The sequence below is a fragment of the Plectropomus leopardus genome, chromosome 12 (assembly GCF_008729295.1).
Source record: "Plectropomus leopardus isolate mb chromosome 12, YSFRI_Pleo_2.0, whole genome shotgun sequence".
Taxonomy (NCBI): Eukaryota; Metazoa; Chordata; class Actinopteri; order Perciformes; family Serranidae; genus Plectropomus; species Plectropomus leopardus.
The window spans coordinates 5866961-5888459 of NC_056474.1; the positions used below are offsets into that span (position 1 = coordinate 5866961).

A 21499-nucleotide genomic window follows, 5' to 3' on the forward strand; every position below is an offset into this window, starting at 1 on the left:
GTTTTTATAAATGCATGTAAATCACAGTTAAGAATATGTAATTTATTTCTGATAACGGTAATGAATTAGGATTTTTTTCGTTGATAGGTGCCATGTTTTAATACTGTTGATGAACATTTTTATACAAAATATGATCGAAAACATTATATCTTCAGCGTATGAGTCCTTTCTTTGTGGGATAAAAGCCATATGTATTACTAAAGCAGCACCAGCCAAACAATAGCTATCACCATTAGAATAACAGCCAGTACACAGATGCTGATGAAGACGATATCGCTCAGGTCATAAGGCACAGCTTCTGGACCCCCTGCAATGTCATTACTGTTGTTGTCAGTTTGCTGGGCCTGCTCCTCGAGACGACGCTCCTCTGCTGAAATAATGGACACTGATGCTATCTTCCGCAGGGCATCACACTGCACTCTATATTCCTGCACGTTCTGCTGCTTCCCATCAGAGAAATCAATGTAGAGCTTGTTTACCAGCACAGTGATGTTGCGATATTTCTGTAAGGGATCAGGAGTTATGGTATTAATAGAAGCAAGTCACAAATGTCTGTCAGAAATCAATATCTTTAACAGTTGAAGTATGGTGAGTCATTGCTTCTTATGGTGTACCAGTAAGTGAAATGAGGCTGTAGTTAATCACCTGGCCAGCAGTGCCGCAGTTGACAAACTGAGCGAGGATCTTATATGAGGTGGCTGTCAGCTGGGCTGCACAGGTTGGGTCTCCCAGGTAGATGCTTTCACGGTCCAGCTGAGGTAAGGACTGCTGTGGTATCAATATGGTGAATTCTGATCTTGTGCAGCTTACATTTACAGGGACCACTGGGATAGAAGGTGGAAAAAAGATCTTTTTAATAACATGGAAAAGAGTTATTTGCAGAGATAAATATGTTGAATTTTAAGTACTGAGAGTCTTACCAAGAGTATATTAAGCTGAGATTTAGGTTGTGAATGTTGTACGCAGTTTTGGTTGCAAGACTTGAACTTACAGTATTAATACTCCTACAGATAACAAACATGCATTTTATATGCCTTTGTGACTGGAGGCATTATGTTTTCTGGATGTCTATTGTTTTTTTCTTTTCAAATTTAGCACAAACATCCACATGGACTTAATGGTGAACTGATTAGATTTTGGTGGTCAGATGTCAAGGTCTCTATGACATCGTCTGTCATATTCTTGTGAACACGATATCTCAAGAATTCCTAGTGGGAATTTCTTCAAATTTGGCACAAATGTTCCCTTACACTCAAAGATAAACTAATTAGATTTTGGTTGTCAAAAGGTGAAGTCAGTGTAACCTTGTATCCATCTCATTCTCATGGATGCAATATCTCAATAAGGTTTTGAGGAAGTTTTCTTAAATTTGGCAAAACAACCACTTGGACTAAAGAATGAACTAATTAGAATTTAGTAGTCAAAGGTCAAGGTGACTGTGACCTCACGAAAAATGTTTTTGGCCGTAACTCTTAATTTATACCCTAATTTATTTCCCAATTATGACATCATTTTACTCAAATGTCTTTTACAAAATATTGATAAAGTGATGACATTTTATTTCCAAAAGGTCAAAGGTCAACTTCACTGTGACATCATAATGTTCTGGGGAAAAAAATGTGCCCCCTGCTCAAAATCATATCTCAGAAACAGAGGGAGAGATATTTGGTTGGATACTGAATTGATGAAACTATTTCGGGAGTCCGCCCTGAAACTGTGTTGATTGCATAGATCTTCTGTGCTGTCCAGTTGAAGATGAGCATGAATCAACCATGTTTTCACAGAAATTAATGTAAACTTTAAGTGCAATTTGACTGGTATGCAGAGACATACAACCATGTGCCAGTAATTCTAATTCACTCTGAAAATAAAGCAGATGCCTAATTACCTCCAAGATAAGAAGCGCTGAACCCTCTATGAGCCTCATTTCTGTCTGTGCTGAGGACCACCAGCAACTTGTTGCCCTTAGAGACAAGAAAGGGAGGGTGCTCCCTGCCACACCAGCGTCCCATCAGGGTGTCCGTCTGACTGTCCCCATCATAAACTGCAACAGAGTCGTAGTCACACTCGTCTGACAGACTGTTGCGGTCTTCTAAGTCCATGATGGGGAAGTAGAGTTTGATGCGGTACCCAGCTGCTAGAGTGATGGTCCAGTGGCAGTTGATGTTGTTTGGGTAGATGTTTGGGAAATGTGGACTGCTGAAGTTGCCACTTACAGCTGACAGGACCTGCTGACATTCACCTGTTTAGGTACAATTGGTTAAATACGTTTTTTTTTTTTATTTGTAATACAGCAAGTTCAGATCAGTAATGACACATTAGGATACTCCATCCACTGTTTGATATGAGTGAGTCTCAGATTAGTAAAGGTTTATAGCATGTATTCAATTGGCAAACAAGATAACTGTCACTATTTAAATAAGTTGGACATTTAGGCACCACTCTCATTGTGTTTAGTAAATATGAAGCTACAGCCTGCAGCTGGCTAGCCTGGTCACTGCACCAGACCAAGGAATCGTGAAATGGCAAATTGTTTTTTTGGTTTTTGTAGATTTTATTTTGTTTTTATATGGATCCAACAAACCAGGCACAGTGCGGTAGATGGTGAGCATTGGAGGTGCTGTAGAAATTAAATTTCATTACCTTCAGACTACAGAGTGATGAACGGATGATGTATTTTTGTAAGCTAACCAGGAAGTAAGCGTCGCACTGGTTCCCTCGTCCGTGTGAGCATGCAGACATGAGAGTGGTTTCAATCTTTTTTATCTAATTCTTTGTAAAAAAAAAAAAAAAAGTAAAAAAAACGTGCATTGGGTTTAACGTTAACTTTCAAAAACAGAAACGATTACACTTTCATTTGTTATGTGGTGAGTTAGTCCAACTTTTTACCCCACACTCAAACATCTTAATTTCGTTTACCATGTCTCTAAAACAGATGATGATTTGCATGCATGTGACATACTTGTGCACGTGCAGCATTGTCTGTATCTGACTGTAACCGTAATGATTAAATATTACTGTATCAAAAAATATTGAAAGGATATTATTTTGGGGTACAATCAAAGGCCAAGAATTGGTACCCAATTTCTCAAAATAATTTCCAATGGCAACCTGGTAACTGTCCAACCCTGATGCATAATTCCCAAAATGTCAAACTATTCTTTAAAATAAAAATAAGATAAAATGATAATTCCTTTAACTGGAGTGGTCATCTGATTTAACAATAGATTAAAAGTAAATTTCTCATATGTCAACATGTCATAAAATGTGCAAATACTTTTTAAAAAGAATATTTAATAGTGAAGATTAATGATACAGTAAATTATCCTCCTTTTGCAATTGTGTTTTAGGACTTCCATCGTCTTGCAGATTGGTTTATGCTCTGCAAGGTCAATGGGGGCAGTCTGTGATCAGCTGTCTAAAAGTTATGCTGCAGTGTTTTAAATGGATTCAAGTCTGTGCTTTGGCCAGCACACTCAAGGACTTTCACTTGAGGGACTTTTTGTTCTTGTTCGTGGTAGAGATGGTATGAGACGTGTGATGAGCTCTGCTTCACTCAGAGATGGTGCTTTGCATCTAAGCAGAGGTGTTCAATTTTCATTTCATCATATGACAGGATCTTTTGTGTCACATTCTGGGTCTTTCATGTTCCTTGTTTCAAACTGCCGGTATAATGTAATGTGTTTTTTCCCGTCTTTTTGGATTTTATTTTAGCTTTCCCTTTCTGAATAGGCTAATGAATAAGGTTTCTGCAAATAGAGGTTGCTTTTTGCATACTTGAAAGTCTGACAGTTTAATAGTATGTTATGCTGATAACTGTCGCTTTTTTTTTTATTTCTAATTCCTGCAGTTACACACAAAAAAAAAAACTCACAGAAAATCAAGGGGTTCAAACACTAAAAGCACTTTAGATTGCATAACAGTGACAAGAGTTTATTTTTAGTATACAACTACTCATATCACATTGTCCTACCTGAGTAATAGTAGGCCTTGAACCCTCGTCCACCAATGTTGAAGTCAGACTTGAACACTACCAGAAGATGGTTGGAGGTGGTTACGATGTTGGGAGGTTTATCCGCCCCGCAGTATTTGCCCAGGTGTCGATGGGTGACTGTCGGGCCATCAAACAGGGCGACAAAGTCAAAATTACATCCCTCGTTGTTTTCCAGCTGGAAGTCTAAGAAAACCAATGTGACCACACTGGTGTTGGACACGTGGATGGCCCAAGAGCAGTCAGCATTGTTGCTGTAGTCCTGAGGGTAGCCTGGACTAGAGATTACACCTGACAGGCCAGTTAGGACGCCGCCGCACATGTCTAGAAAGCATAGAAGGAAAACTCAGATGCATCTTACGTTTTTCTTTTTGAAAAAAGAATAACACTGAAGGTACCAGATAATGGGTACACTAACTTACAAGTTTTTTTGTAAAGACAAAAGCATCTGTAAGTTGAACTTGTTTAATGAGTCTCTGCTGTGCGAAATTTATATCTTTGAAAACAGTCATTAACAGTTTTAGCTATGCAAGTGGTTTAACTCTACGGTTGGCAATGTTGGTTTGTGGTCCACCACTTTAGTCCAAACTGAAATATCATGACAACTGTAGGATTAATTGACTATAAGGTTGCTGTTTGTCCCCAGAGGATGAACCCTGGTGATTGCTGTACATTTTGGTGCACATATTTATGGTCCCCCAGTCTTGATTGTACTTTGTGTTTAGTGCTAATCAATCTCAGAGCCCATCGGTTGTCATCTGATGACTTCCTCTTCCATGTGCCAATTATATTTGGCTAATAGAGATTGGTATTCCACAGATACCTGCATTTATTTGCAGTTCATTTAAAATAAAATAAAAAATCTAATATAAAGCCAAATAGTCATTAGACTATAGCGGAATGGGTTTCTAGAAGGGTTGCAAATTGTAAGCACTTTCCTGAAATGATTACTGGTACAATTAATGATAGATTTATTGTTATTTGAAGAAAAAAAAATTAAGAACTTTGCTTCTCTCAAACAATAGTAAATGTATTTTCCCTTAATCAAAGCTTACAGCAGCATATTGCATACCAATTAATTGATTATCAATTAATTGTTATCATCTCTAGTTCCTAGACTGCATTTAAGCCAATGTGTTCTGCTTTAACCACACTGTTTACCTGTCATAAGGACGTGATTGGTCAATACCAGTCAGACTACAAATAGCCTACAAACTGAAACTTGAGCACTTACGATACCAAAATCTTGTCCTGTCTGCATACAATTAGCAGAGTGAGTTTATGGTAAATAAACAAATGTTAGCATGCTAACACACTAAGCTCAGATGATAAACATGGTACATTATATTAGTTTAACACAGACATACTAGCATAATCATAGTGAGCATGACAGCATGCTGACGTGAGCATTTAGGTTAAAGCAGCACTGTGCCTAAACCTTACACAGCCACAAGCATGTCTGTAATGTTTCTGTATAATGTTTTTCTGAGTAAAGTGAGTTTAAAAAGGTCAAGAAGTTTTAGCTAAAAGCCATGTATTATGGCACTGCCAGAAAAGAAATCATCTCAAGTTTTGGGCAGTTAGCCCACTGACCCCTGTCATGTTGCATTAAATATAATAAATTACCTTTTCTGTAGCCAACACTGAAGCCCCTGTAGGCCACATGGCGGTCCGAATGGAAGATGATGGACATGACATTCCAAGACGAGGTAAACTGCGGAGGAGAGATGTCACCACAAAATGTCCCAAGGAGGTTGCCCTCATCCTCAGATATGCCATTGTAGATCTTGATGTAGTCGTAAGCACAGCTGGCATGGTACTCCAGCTCAAAGTGGTGAAAGGTTAGGAGGACGGAGGAGCCCTCTGCCACCACAATTAACCAGGAACAGTCAATGTTGTAGGGATACAGGCCTGGGAAGTTTGGACTGGAGATATTGCCAGATGGAGCAGAGAGAATTCCTCCACATTTGACACCTTACAATTAAAAAAAATAGAAAGTTTAATTTAAGTCCAAAAGAAAAAAACACTGAATACAATAAATGGCTCTTTCCTTGGGCTCTTTTCTTGCTATTTATTTGACTGTTTTTCAAGCAACCTGATACAACCTCTGAAAGCGCATTACAAGGTGACATTGAACAATCGAGGCCCAACTTTCTCTGTATATACAGTACCTGCAAGATAAAGCACTTCCATCAAATTAAAGCTTTGCTCCATCAAGATAAGAAATAGTGACTCACCTTTTTTAGAATTAGCCTTGTCAACAAGCAGTAGTAAATGAATCAGTATAGCCACCCTAAGACTCATGTTGTTATTGTTGATTCGGCTTTTGTCACGCCTTAGCTACAATACCAGCAGAGACAAACAACGGCAGTGTCAGAGCACGCAGCCTTGAGACATCAGCAGTGGTGCCTGTAGAGGTAATAGGACTTTGAAAAATTCATCCACAGCCTGAATGAGAAACGTGATCCCTACCTAGGGCCACGCTTTGGCCTCTTCGCTAAATTTTAATGACTGATATCCAATGAGCATGAGTGGCTTGTCAGGACACTGTTTGGAGAGATGCTATACATTTTTAATGATGGCCACAAACACACAAATACACTCAACAACAGCTGCAAGTGGAGTTGATAAGAGAGACAGGAAGAAAGGAGGGAGGATGATCACATTTGTCACCAATATAAATGGCTTCATTAGAGCGCCGTGAGGGAGAGAAGATCCCACAGCTATTGATGTTGTGGAGTAAGGGGCACTGTGTAAACTTTGTTTTTTCTTTTGTAAAAGCAGCTTGAGCACAACGCACAGACATCAACATCCTAACTTTGAATGGAAATGTAATACTATGAAAAAATGCACAGCTATAACAGATGTGTTCTAAGAATGAAATGATAAATATGTCAATATATTGGATGGTGTACTTTTTTCCTATCATAATAGCTGCTACTTCATTCTCAATCTTGGAATTAGTAGTTTTTTGAAAGATCAGATGAGAGGAGACTGAGATGCAGCTAGAGTTAAGATTTCTGTTTGTTTGTATTTACAGACTTTGAACATTACAACAGAGTATTAGTGCAATATAAAGAAAAACGATACAGTTTTGAATTTAAGTCATCATTTTGAGAAAAAAAACTATGATAAATTGGGAAAAAAGTAATAATTTTGAGAAAAAGTCATAATATAACAATAATGATGTACTTCAATGAGAATAAAGCTATCTTATTCAAGAATAAAGTCATAATATTGCAAGAAAGAAACAGGTATTTAAGCAGCCTCACTCCACTAAAACTTTTCCAGATTGTCTTCGCCTCCATGCCTGACCCTCCAGCACTCACTTGCAGTGTTCTGCTGCTTTGGCTACATCGAGAGAGATCGCCATTCTTTCAGCTGTCTTCAGAGCCCCCCGCTGAGCAAAACACATCTTCTGTGTGAGTGCCTCTGGTGTTTATTGCTTTAATGGTATATCGATTCCCCGGCTGTCCTCGTCAATCCCGCTGCCTGCTCCTACTGGATTCGTCTGCTCCACTGCCTGCCTGCCTGACGCCAACTCTGCTTCCTCCTCAACCACAAGCCCTGCCTGCCCCTCTCTCCTTCCACACTCTGTTACAGAAAGGGTGTAAAGTGTTAATTGTTTTTTTTGTTTAGGGGGTGGAGTTATGTAGGAGTCATATCTTGAGGTCACTGCTCCCAGTCGAGTAATAGTTTTGCTGTTTCGACCTTTAATGCTCAGCTAATCCAAATGTCTCCTTACTGTAGCTTCAAATTTAACAGAGTGGTATCAACCTTCTTATCTAACTCCCCAACAATGTATCTCCCGCTGCTCCTTTAAGTATCAACACCACTCTGGTATTACATTAGAGGTAGTCATCTTGCATTTAAATTTGACTTAAGTAAAAGCATTCAAGCATTTGCATTTTAATGTAATCAAAAAATAAAGTACCCGCTGTTAGGAAAGGTTCCTGTCTCTGCTGTTTCTTTTACTGCTGAGAGTCACACCTGCAGCTTGTAGGAAAATTACATCCTAAATCATGGAATTAGCTACATTTTTATAGATGCATCATATGTTTTGCACATAGCAATTTTCTGTACCTATTTGCAGCTGTCCAATAAATGTATTTACCTTTGCTCTATTATTTTATCAACTGAACCACTTTCATCTGCAAGTATTTATTATTATTATTATTTATTTCAAGTGTTTTATTACAAACTAATTGAGCTATTGACCATGGAAGTCGCTGCAATGTGACTCCTATGCAAGGTCACCTTTCTCAAGGATGCAAGCTTTTTTAAGTTTCTGTTTCTGAGAAAAATGCTGCGATGACTGTCAGACAGAGATTTTGTTGCGTTTGCCAAATGCCAATCATATCCCCTGATTCATTCCTCCTGGTTTGGCAGTCTCATAACCGAACAGTGCAGACACATGTAAGCAACAATAATCCTGACTCAGTGGAGTGTGTAAGAGACAGGGAGATGAAGCACTCAAAGTAAAAACCTATTCTGCAAATAAACGCTTGCTATTCCAGTGGTGCCGTGAAGGCCGGGCTTTTAGAGTGAATATCTAATGGCTTCTGTGGGCAAAGCTAGTGTCTAGAGAGGCCTACTAGATGGTGCTGTTGGACTATGAAAACTCTGTGAAAATCACCACTGGATTTTAAAAAGTCATGCTGAGCTCTAAGCTGAAATAAATAAGAATGTGATTAAAATCAGTCAAGTGTTTTTCACACAGCGGTTCCTGGAACTAAAATGAACCGCCTTGCCTTTGAATTTTAATTCTGTCCTCTCTGAAAGCTTGTCATTGTTCAAGGATGTGGGCACTGGGCAGTGCTGAAATGTGTTTCAGAAAGATATCGTTTGTTTAGAGCAATTAAATCACCTATTAGTAAGTAAATACTCTAAAAACAAATGAGGTTGAAACTATTAGAAAATTTCAGCAGAATAAAGGGGAATGTCAGTCAAACAAACAGCAGCCTTTTGACCTGGGATAGCTCTCTGAGCTTAATTGAATGATTCTGGCACAAAAACACACAAAATGAGTGTTTTGTTACAGTTCAGCAGTAAACAAAATCCATTATTAACACCCTGAATCTTAGGATTTAGTGTTTGGCAGGTGAGAGGAGTGTCTATGTGTGTGTGTGTTGTTGTGGGTGGGGGTGACTTGACAGCTATGGCATCTGGCATCTTTTGATCCAAACAGCGAGAACGCAAATGATGCGTATGTTGATATTTGTCTGGAAAAATTTTAATAAAACTTAATCTCCTTACAAAAAACATCTTTTCCCACATCAGGACAGATTATGTTAGATTCCAGCTACACGGAGAATGTTGCCGGTAACTCCTCGCTCTGATGAATGCTCTCTAAAGCTCCTGACAGTCGGGGGGAAATGAGATGAATATATAAGCATATATGTCACAGGACAATAAAAAGTTAATGTTTCTGACACAGCCTGCAGCCTGGCAGAACATCTACATGCCATCTCCAAGTGTATTCAGGGTGATATGGTGTCTTGGTTTGCATGATTTGTCTTTTAATATTTTTTAATACATGGTGTGCTTCTGCAGAGGGAGCCTAAGGATAACCCTGAAACTATTTATGCAGCACCCTGTTTAGATGTAAACAACAGCACAGTGTTTCCATATATTTTGCATTTCATCTGGTTAGGTTTTTTTTTACTCTTGTTTCAGCTGCTTTTTGAGTTCACTGTGCACTAAAAGCTAATTCTCAACAATCAACCAGGAATACGCACTTTGGTAAATTTCCAGGAGGCCACGGGTCAGTTTCAGGAGCCACATACATATTTCTTGGCTTTTAGGACATTTCTGACATTAGAATGTTTCTAGGATTGAAAGATCTTTATAGGATTTTAGGACATTTCTCAGATGTTGGGACATTTCTTGGATATTAGAATGCTTTTTGTAGGACATTTCTCTGATGTTAGGACATTTCTAGGATGTTTCTATGATTTTAGGTTGTTTGTAGGATTTTAGGATATCACAGGCTTAGCTAGACCTTCTGTCAGGAGCTGCAGGGGATCCTCCACTTTTTTTTTGATAAACAAGCTCTATTTTGATGTTGTTTTATGCACTCTGGCACCTTATGTATACAAAAAGTACAAAACAATTCCCTGTAAAATCACCCTTTTTTAAAATTGTTAATTAGAAAATCATTGGGGTTCACCCAGCATCCTATTGGGGGCCAGATTTGGCCCGCGGACCATAAATTGTGTAACAGTGCAATAGACCTTTACTTAATGACACTGAGAGTATTCAGCATCTTAATCCATTTCTTTCAGCAGTAGTGCCATTTTATTATGCAGGAGTGGACCAGCCAGTGTGAATGAATACAGAGGAAACATTACTGTACAACCTTGTACCATGGTATTCCCAGCTGGTGCTCACTAACAGCCAGAAATGTTGTTTTCTCTCCCTTGCAGTGATTTTTTTCTGCATCACTTTGTTACATTTCCCACCCTCTCTCTCTACCAAGGACAATATTGATATGTCATTGCACCTCCAATTCAGGGAGCTCACAGATTGGATTATAGACCATAATGAGCTAAGCCTCCCTCTATAGTTATGAGGGCAATGAAATCCGTTATCTAGGTTAAGCAACGGAAAGGAGAGAGAACCGACTTCCCTTGACAACTTCTACTACCGTCACTCTGCTTCAATAGATGAGAGGGCATTTGTTATGGTTATTTTTGTTATTTATACAAATTTAATTGCACATAGAGTGAGGATGTACCAAGAGCATCACAGAGAAAATGACCACAGAAACAAAGTAAAATGCAAGTAATGAGACATTGTAAAGTCAGTGCTCCGAGGCTTAAATAGAAGATTTAGCTGTTTTAATTGGAACTTCCTCTTTTTTTCCCTAAAAACTTGGTACTGTATAAAATAATCTTACTTTTTCAACACACTGTATGTAACACTAATTGGTTGTCAGCTGCGGCAAAGATACATTCTCTCAAGGATAGGTGTTGTTTGGACATTTTAATTTAAATTATTACAACTGTTACAAATAGGAAAAACATACACTTTTGAGAAATGAATTAAAATTATCTAATAGAATAGAATAGAATAAAAAAATACCTGATGAGCCCAGTACAACCACAATACCTGATTTTTTTTTTTTTTTTTTTTACAATGGATGGACAGCTTCAATGGACAACCCCAAATACAGACAAAAGGCAGTAAAAGATTATCAGATGACTTAATCACTAAATAATACTATTATATCACTAAAATGGAATATAAAACATGACCTATAAATCAGAGCCTTATATGTTTCCCTAAACCAATCAACACACAAATAATATAAGCAATGGTCTGCACAATCACATATACGGTCATACAAAAGGAGGGCAGTTTTTCTGGGCATTATTCACTAGATACAATACAATATTGCATTAGAGTTCAAAACCAAAATCCTTGCCTATACCAAAATGCTTTTATCACCTAAACTAGAATCAGATATACTTTACTGATGGGGGAAAACTGTGATTTGTTACATATGCTCTGATGCAAAGCATTTACGAAGTCAGAAATAAGAAGCATGCAAAGTATAAAAATCTGTTTTGTGCATTATGCTACAATGTTTGACACTAGTATGTTAAAAAAAATAATTATATAAGTTATGTATAATATGCTAAGCAAGTGTGTAAAGTGTGTAAAAAATACAGAAATATGTGCATTGTGCTACATTACAATGTATCAAACTAGCATGTTAAGTTTTAGAAATATAGAATATAGAATATTCCACAGTTCAATTATTGCACCAGTTAAGACAGTGTTGCAAGGAATTGAAATTTTATAGATAAATATAATAAATAGATTATGAAATCATAAAATGCTGACTACTGATTATGGATTAAAGGGCAAAACTAATTAGTAGCCCTGGATATAAAGTTGATTTCCAGGAGACAGTGATAAATCAGGTGGTTAAAAAGGAGAAAAGCACAGGTGTAACTGATATTATTAACCATGTTACATTCAAGTGCATCAGTCCTTGACAGCGAGTACCCCTCACTGATTCATTAGTGTTGCTCTTCTACTCTTAATGACTCATTTTATTTTTCAACTCCTTTGGCTTTGTGAGATTTTGGGCTCAGACTCAGTTGGCCACAACTGAAGTCAACAATCATTTAGGCTGAAGCATGGATGTATTATAAGGAAGTTGGCTGAAGCAACAAATAGAAACACCTGAGATTGGCTGCAACTCACACGTGACATACTTTTCCCCTGTTGCAGCGTGCCTGGTGTTTTCAAAGCTTCATATTATTTTTTAAAAAAAATAACAATATATAAAACAATCTTGTGTGACAGTGTGAAAAAGGTCGCTCGTAGTGAAGAACCTGAAATTAATTTAATACCTGAATTTGCAGCTCCTCTGGGCTCAGTGTCTGCGCACGAGACGTTCGGGCACGCGCGCACAACGGCAGAAAGTTATGAGCTGTTAAAATAGCTTCGGCTCCAGCTTATGGGCATATAGCTTTCATTAGGGCGCTTTATAGCTAGTTTCAGTTCACTGTGTAGCTTACCCACCCAACCCAACCCCACATTTTTGCTAATTTGGTTTACTGTCACAACTCTCATAGCGTCGTTTTCGGCCGCAGCCGGCACCAAACAGCCCACAGATACGGTTAGCAGCTAGCTAACGTTAGCCGGCGAGGATTTAGCAGCTAGTTAAGGAGCTGGATATTCCCCTCCGGCGTTGGAAGAGACCGAAAAAGCAGAGTGAATACCGGACAAGACATTCCTTAGGTAACCCTTGACAAAAACACATCTTAAAAATGAATGTTTTCCTAAATGTTATCTGCTGTGTGTGTAAATGAGAACCTGTTTGCTAAAACTTTAGCCATGTAGCCAAAGTAAGCTAATGCAATTAGTTGTGTTAGGCTAGCTAATTAACAAACTAACCAGAAAGAAAAACTGACAGATGGACTAACAGACAGATAACCGGACACAGCTACACAGAGTTAGGCTATAATGCCACAATTATGGTGAAATATAACATAAAATTGACGAGTAAGCTTATATTGATGTTTATGACAGAACACTTGTGCAAACTTGGAGGATGAAATAGGACATGCCAATTGCATATAAGCTATCCTCCTGTTTTAGCAACAACAACCCTTAACTTTAACCTTTAGGGCTTGCTCTGCACACTAAATATGCTTTTCAGAATCAAGCTTTAAAACCCCCATTAATCTTATTTTCATACTTTCATTGATTTTTTTCAACCGACTTTAACCAACCAATCCTAATCATAAATCGTAAATATGAAATATTTGTTATTTTTTTAAAATGTTAACCCTAAAGTAATGCCAGACTGTTTCTGACACTTAAGTAAAGAGTAGAAAAGAAGCCTAGTTAATGACTGATGAGATAAATGTTACATTTATAACAATGGGAGCCAATTAACAGTGTGTGAATTATTTTTCTAATGAAAACAATCTTTTATTTTATCACACAGGTAACTCCTGTTATTATGAGTTGCAGTGATGAATCAGAGTGTAAAATTAGAGACACTATCAGATATCACTACAGGAATAAAATAAACTTTGCATAATTAAAATGTAGCCAAAATCACCATCATGTTTCTTGTGTTGTGAACAGTCTTTCGGTTTGTCAGAGTCTCTGCTTTAAAAGCAGCGGAACTACAAAGTCTGGAACAATAGTATAATGATTCTACTAACCCAATAAAAATATTAACACTTTGTACCTGTCACTGCTGTTACTTCAGACTTTTGTCACAGTTTTTTTCCAGTGATGTGATTGTATAGACGTCGGGGGTTTGACAGGTTATGATCTCATTAGCTTAAGTTAACCTGCTACTGAGCAAGTCAGCTATTCAGCTTAAGTTACCAAGGTTATTTTCCCTGGTAAAAAAGTAGTACTGAAAACCCAGGTTTAACCCTAACGTTACCTCACTAACTCGAAATCCAGCTTTGTAGTACAGGCTCCAGATAAAGGCTGTTTTGCTTATTTGTTAACTCTGCTCCTGATGTAACATTCTATAAGAAAGTTAGCCTGCTAACTCTAATAATGTTACTTTCAGGACGGCTTGAAAGTAGATGTGCTTCAAGTCAGGTTTTCCTGTCTGTGCTGTGAGACAACAACGCTGATGCTTCCCAATTAAATGACAAGCCAAGGTAAGTACTTGATGTTTGTGCTAATATGACTTAAAGAGTAACTAAACCCTTAACTTTTGGCTTGAGCGCCTCCTCCCTGGCATGTGAAAAAAATGTCAAAAATGGGCAGGGCTGTGAAGGGGGTTAAGACACACCCAGTCATCCAATTGTGCCGCATCTCGATCTACAGCCCCTCCTTGCCACCTATACACTCACTGAGTAGTCAGTTAGTGAGAGGTTGGCGATGGGGCAGCTATCAGCATCAGCCAGTATCAAAACTTAATTACAATGGCCAAGTTTCGACCTTCAAAGGGCTGTCACTATGCATATGCAATATGTAGAGTTTTAATACTTTCCAGTCACGGTTCAAAGTACAAGGTAGATTTATTAGTCATTTTTTAAAACCTCACTGCAGCGGCCACAGGTTTGATTCCCGCCTCGGGCCTTTGCTGCATGGCTGCCCCTCTCTCTCTACCCCTTTCATGCTACAGCTGTCCTATCTCTAGTAAAGGCAAAAGCCAAAAAATATATATATTAAAAAAAATTCTCCTTGATCCTGCTACAACTTTGCTGTTCCGTAGTCTGATGGTTAATTAATAAATATCCATATATATTGCTTTTAAATTGAAAAAAAGTGGTTTGAGGGGTTTAATTACTCTACTCTACTCTAGCCAATATATTGTTTCTGTTAAGTCGGGCCAGCAACACTGCTAACATGCAGTGTCTTCTCTCTTTACAAAACCTTGCTATGTTTCTGCTATCTGTGTGTAATTGTGAACAATCTCATTCTGCTGGATGATCATATTTTTTTTGGCTTCTTTGTGTTTGTTTATAAGGAAGTCTCATATTGTTGTATGAGGAGATGAAGAATAACTTAGATAGGTTGTTTCCTATTGCATCATTGTACAGTGTACACCTGGGTCCCTAATAGAGTCTAAGATTATGTCGCTGTAGGGATGTAAACATGTTTGTTGCCTTGCACATATTATTATTTCCATGTAATATTGACTTTGTGGAGGCCTTTGTAGCACAGAGGATGGCACTGTTGGTCATGTCGCTTATCAAAGCCACATAACCTTCCTATATAAGAAATTCCTCTCATCTATGAATCTGTGATTTGTAACATGCTCAAGATAACAGTTGTGCCGCATAGCTGAAATGTTGGGTATTCAGACTGAAAACAGCATGTTGCTGCAGGTTAGCTGCAAGATGATGAAATATGATCAGGGAAGGTTGCTCTGAGTAATAGATTTGTGAGTTTGAAGGCTTACCAGACACTGAAACACCACACAGCAGTTTCTGTCACTACAAGGAAAGATTTTATATCTCTGAAAAACCATCATGGTGACAGTCGTTTTCATCCCTTCTTTTACAATGATTGAAAGATAAACCGTAGAATTATCCAATTCAGATTTCATAGTAATTTACCAGGCTTGCATGTATATAATAGGACAACACAGTGAGATGCCAGATGACACCATGTTCATGTTTTATGCTAGGCGACTGTGTTTTTCACTTGTAGCCCTTTGCATTGTCAGTCTGCTGTGTCAATGCAGTGGTCTCACTGAAAGAAATAATGGGGCTGTGTTTTCTGCACCGAGCTAACGCGACAGCCTGCTGCTGCATGTGCTACGGATTGATGGGTTTAGAAAGGTTGCTGCCATTCTTTTGGCTGTTTTTCCCATTTTCTTACTTCAAACCAAGTCTCTGGTGGAGGATAAAATCATACCTTGGCTTTAAATACCTTTGTCATCTTGCTCACAGCACATTCACAGTTATTTTACTGCAATATTGGCTTCATAGGAAGCTCAACGTGGCTTTTGTCACACATAGGAAGGGTAGTAACATTTTCTCCACATGCTTGACATTGTGTGAAGCATTAGCCAAATTGTGTAATTAAACTCAAAGCAATAGCTTATGCAACTGGTTCATTATAATCCACATTTATTATTCCTTGCAATAGCTGGTTTTGGTTCATTATGTAATGTATATTTTGGTGTTTATTATCATCAGCCCCCCAGTCTCTGCTGGTGATTGTGGTGTATGTTTTGGGGGACTGACAAGTTCAACTCTGCAACTATGCTGTCTGAAATCTGTTAGTTTTTCCTACTGGCATAATCCGTTGTAAAGAAAATTACAGTCAAGGTACTAAAACCAAAACACAAAGTTGGAACCAGATACCCTGCTCAAACTGATTGATGAGTCTTTTAACACATAATCACTAAACAAGTTTCTAGTGTTTGCTGATTTTGTTTGTTTACATCTGTGACTTCAGTATTAATCAGTTCTGCTTTGCTAATTGTGCAAATTATTTTGAAAGGCACAGTTTGAGATGTACTTTCATCTGTGACAAGTGAAGTGTTTCTGTATATGTAATGATAATATAGTATATCTCAGCTTTTCATGGAGCAAACACACTAAAGTATAGCATCAAAAAGGAGCTCTATAAATCAATTCCAACTGAGCCGTCTAGACGGCTGTGTTGTTCTGGGCAAAAAGTGACAGCATTTTAATTAATCACTCGCATAGTGATGCTGCAGTGTAAATACTCCAGATAACAGGAAAAGGGGGGGAGCACCCTGCCACATAAACAGAGTACAATTATGGCCCTTAGCAAGAGCACTTGATTAAGCTGTTTTTGTACCCTTTACTCACTGGGTACTAAACATCTGACTCATAATACATCAGCTATATCAGAAGATTGCTCCTGCTATGATCTTGCATGAATATTCACACAAGTAATTAAAGGAATGGAATGATGAAGTGGATGGGGACAGGAATCAGTGACGCAAAAACAGCTTAGCTTAGTTACTCGATGACAAATACAAGGGCAGTGACTTGAAAATATTAATTATTTTGTCACTTGTGTCACATTGTTTTTTTATTTTGAAGTGAATCTTGTAATCTTTCAGTTTTAACCCAATAACATTTATGCACAAGTTACGAAGTATGGCAGCTGTTGGAATTGTCTTGCTTGTACAGCAGGAGAAAAGGACATTGTACTTCATTGTTACAGAGCAACAAAACATTAGCATAATGTTTAAACATAGAGAGAAGGTTAAGGTGGTTGGATTCTTCAACAAAACATTACTGTTTTTTTTTTATTTTTTCCTGTTGACAGTCAACATCTTTTTATTCTAACCATGATTGTGATCATTTCAAAACCAGGTCATGGTGTTTCTTTAAACATAAGTCATTTTTGAACCTAAATTGATCCAAAACCTTGTTGAACATATCCTAAATACACTAATAACTATAGGGCGCTATTCATAAGTGCTATGACTGGGGATGTTTCTTAATGACTACATTCCCTGATGTTTAGTCGTAAGTTTTAACTTGGACTAGTCGACGACTAGTCTAAAAGTAAGAAAACATTCAGAATTGAGCTATAAGGTCAAAAATTGTCCAAAGCCATTTCAAACTGTTACTTAAGATGCTGCTGCATTGCACATTTATTATTATTATTATTATTATTATTATTATTATTATTATTATAATTAATTATAATAATAACTATTATTATTATAATAATAATAATAAAATAACTTCATTTATAAACCAAAATTCATGCCTAGACTGCAGGCTTAGACAGGATAAAACAGCCATCAGTTGAAAACACATTTCAGGAGAAAGCAATGGTAAAAAGATGTGTTTAAGATTTTGTTGTTTGTTTTTCAACAGATTTAGAGCCCCTGATACTCCGCAGGCAGACTGTTTTGGAGTTTAGGGGCATATTTTACAAAGGCTGCCTCTCTGTGCCTTTTAGTTCTGACCTCTGGAAGAGGTTTGAGTCAGAGGATCTTAGGGACCTAGTGGGCACATATATCTTGACCATGTCAGCCAGGTAAGATGATACAAGGCCATTCAGTAATTAAAAAAAACAAACAAAACAAAACTAAACTAAAACACCCAACAAAAAACCAGCTCACTAAATACAATCAAAATAATGGTGTGGTCTGATGCAGCGGCCCGGCACATGTTTTTTTTTTAGTGTTTAGTATTGTTGCTCTCTTAAATTATTTGTATTATTTTGTGTTTTGTTTATGGCGCTGCTGAAGACTCAGGAAACTGACTTTTGTTGTGTTAAACAATGATAATAAAGATCTTATCTTATGAGTAGTATTTCTGATGCTGTGACAAAGGTGTTAGCAATGTTTTAATCCACTAGTTGACCAATCACACACATCCCTAGGTGTGTTTTCTGCTTAATACTAAATGCCAGTATCCTGCTGAGTTAGCAGGTACTATACAGCATCCTGAGAACCTGTGACTCAAGGTCAAAGACTTACGACCTCATTGCCATGTCAACAGAATTTAGATGACTTTTGCCTCATTGGAGCTCAACCAAAAAACCCAAAGACAACATGGTCAGCAACATAGTCTTTTACTGTATTGTGTTCTTACTGCACAAATAACACCATAAAACCGTCTATCTGGCCACAGTTTTCCTCCCTACTGTTGACCCTTTTGGCCTTGTTGGCCTTTTGGGTCTGAATCTGCTCGTTGCTTCCTGACAGATGGCCTTGTGTACCAGTCTTTTCCCGGTCTGTCGGGGGGCACCAGCTGTATGTACAGACTGGGCTTATGCAGTCAGTGCCCATAATGTAACTCACATTCAACATTTCCGCTATATTTAGTTGCAAATAATGTGAAGTCTTGCATTGCACAACAATATGAAAACCAATTTCACCCGGCATAGTACTTAAAAAGGCCACGCTGGTGGTGTTCCATCTGAACAGTTTACATAATGTTGCAGTAATCTGACAAAACAAGGTGGTAAAAACATTGAGCAACCTAATTATTCTTTGACATTTCTGGCTTTAATATTAGACGTGGCTTTGTTCAGCAAGAAAAGTGTAATCCACGAGATACTTGCTCGCGTTCAAAACAAAACGTGCGTGTTTGTATGAGATACCAATTCAAAGTACTCTCAAAATAATTCACCTCGCGTGAATAAACAGTCGGAGATAATCAACCCCTTATTGAGAACCAATGAAAATTCTTCCCAGGAGTCATTTGGAAATGATGCCCACCAGTATATTAATAGTTTGGAGGACAACAGCAGCGATAGAGACAGAAGGTTAACAGCTATTGGCCAGTTAGACTCCTGGGATGCAGAATGGCCAATTACTGTGATTAATAGGGGTCTAATTAAATAGTATCCCTCCTAAAGAATGTTTTCCGTGTAATAAAACAGCAAGCAGATATTGTTTGCTCTTTCTCATATTTTATTACTCCTGTGCTGTTCATATCTGCGAATCTCTGTGTTGTGGGTAGATCATCAATGCCTCTCATAAAACATTATCATTACTTGAATGCAGACTGATGGGAGTCTGTTTGTGTATTTCTGTGTTCTTGGGGTTGTTTGTGCCGTGTTCCCTCATCTATCAGTAGGCTGCCCTTCTGTGATGGCTGCCGAAGCTCCATTAGTACTCACAGTTCTGATTGATGTTGCACAATACTGTGTTGGAAGGCTAGGATTGTTGTTGTGAACCAGCGACATGCTTATTACAACACCTTTTCACCTCAGAAAAGGGAAATTTCCATGCTGATTTTGTGAGGCTCAGATTTGCATTGATGTTGAGCTCAGCAAATGTCTGAAATCATTTGATTTTCAGATTTGTTTGCAAATGTACCATGTCTTTGTGTAAGAAAAATGTTTTTGAAAACAGTGCAGTTTTGATAATAGGGTATTTCTTGAATGGATTTAAAGAATATGTTATTTCATGTGGAACGGTTCTAAACCCTGACTGGCAGACTGCACATGCTCCCCTGATTCAGATGATTTAGAGCTGCTAAGTGGTTACATTTGAGCCGCTGTGTTGGTTGAAATGCCGCAAACCTGCTTGTTTGGAAAGGATTTTTAGCAGTTATAGTGAGAGCTGTGACAGTCAAGGTCCAGTCCCCTTATGATCCCACTTATGAGCTAACTGAAACAACATAAAAGTGGATGAATTTTTCCTCTTTTCAAATGAAATGAAAACCAGCAACTAGAGAGTCCAGTGATCAAACAGAATCAAATTCTCAGCGTCTGTGTTAAACATCCTTGATCGTGTGAAGTTAAAAGATAAAATGAAAAGATGTGAAAAGTGAGTTTGGTTGATTTCCGGTTTTGCCAGTCCAGCCTGGTGTACAAGCTTAACTGGTTTAATTTATGCAAACTGGATGAACTGGCATTTGTCCTTGTGTCACGTTCTGACAATTTTAAAAGAAGCCCCAGTCAGACCACCAAATTCAACTCAAATTGCCTTAGTAGTAAGTAATATGAGAGCGTGATTAATATAATGTCATGTTTGTAAACTTTCTAATCAAGTAACTCGTGTTAAATTTCAGCAGAGGGTGGAGAATGGCACGTTTGTTTTCTTTTTGGTTGATTAGGGGAGATAACAGACTACGTCTTCTAAAAAGACTAAAATTGCACCAATATAACAACATTTTGGATTTGAAGCAGTGATGGTTGAAAAACTGCAAACCTGCTTGTTTGGAGGGATTTTAGCAGTTTTCGTGAGAGCTGTGACTGTCACTGTCCAGTTCCCTTATGATCCCACTTATGAGCTAACTGAAATAACATAAAAGGGGATGAATTTTTCCTCCTTTCAAATGAAATGAAAACTGGCAACTAGAGAGTCCAGTGATCAAACAGAATCAAATTCTCAGCGTCTGTGTTAAACATCCTTGATCATGTGAAGATGACGTAGTAGGTGCTATTAAAATGAAAAGATGTGAAAAGCACAAATTGGTTACTTTATAAGATCAGACGCTTATATGGTTTCTCTGATGAAAACATACTTTTTCCATGTGATCTCGCTTCAGTCTCTTTCTTTTGATATCTGTCAGCAAAATTGAATGTCTTGAAAAATGTAGGCTCGCGTTATGTTGCTACTTTTCAATATGGCCTTTGAATTCTTGTCTGCATTCATTAGTGGGAAGCAATGGCACCATGAGTACCAGGGCCAGCTGCCAAGACATCCATGCCGCGAGACAATGAGGGAGATCGCCGGCTCTGTAGCCTGCTGATGAGTACACAGTCTCTTTGATTTTGCATTTGAAACAGAGATGTAAAGCTTGTAACCCGCTGGACTGTCAAAAAGAAGCTGAGCCGAATCACTCAAGTTTGGATTTACTTTGTGCCAGCTTTGCTTTTGTTCCTTCCTCAGTGGCGCTTTATTGTCACTATCAAGGTCATAAATGAGTCAGAAATGAAACTGAAAATAGTTAACATGTTGTCTTCTCTCTGTGTCTGATGAGTTTTTGTGATGGATTATTTGCCTGAAGAAGTGTGGGTTGTTGATGAAAATTAGGATGATGTTTGAGATTATTTGTCTATACAGATATGCAGGAAGTATGAGAGAAAGAGAGATGACATGCAGGAAAGGCTGAGTCA

At 38.0% G+C, this 21499-nt stretch overlaps 1 protein-coding gene across 1 annotated transcript; it reads right to left on the reverse strand.

The window, feature by feature from the left end:
* Positions 1-169: 169 nt before the first annotated feature.
* On the reverse strand, positions 170-21088 carry cdcp2 (CUB domain containing protein 2). Its single transcript, XM_042497448.1, has 6 exons — positions 21064-21088; positions 5618-5965; positions 3974-4315; positions 1889-2242; positions 646-824; positions 170-503 (listed from the first exon to the last, which is right to left on the reverse strand). The coding sequence occupies exons 1-6, from the start codon at positions 21086-21088 to the stop codon at positions 198-200; spliced, it is 1554 nt and encodes a 517-aa protein (XP_042353382.1). The 3' UTR covers positions 170-197.
* Between the last annotated feature and the right edge of the window lie 411 nt (positions 21089-21499).

What these genes read in the sequence shown, in the direction of transcription:
- cdcp2 (XM_042497448.1), bottom strand. Translation starts at nt 21,088, where the DNA reads ATGGATGTCTTGGCAGCTGGCCCTG. An exon ending in TGTCTTGGCAGCTGGCCCTG is followed by an intron (nt 5,966 to 21,063) that starts GTACTCATGGTG and finishes TTTAATTGTAAG; the next exon opens with GTGTCAAATGTGGAGGAATT. An exon ending in CAAGGCCTACTATTACTCAG is followed by an intron (nt 2,243 to 3,973) that starts GTAGGACAATGT and finishes GTACCTAAACAG; the next exon opens with GTGAATGTCAGCAGGTCCTG.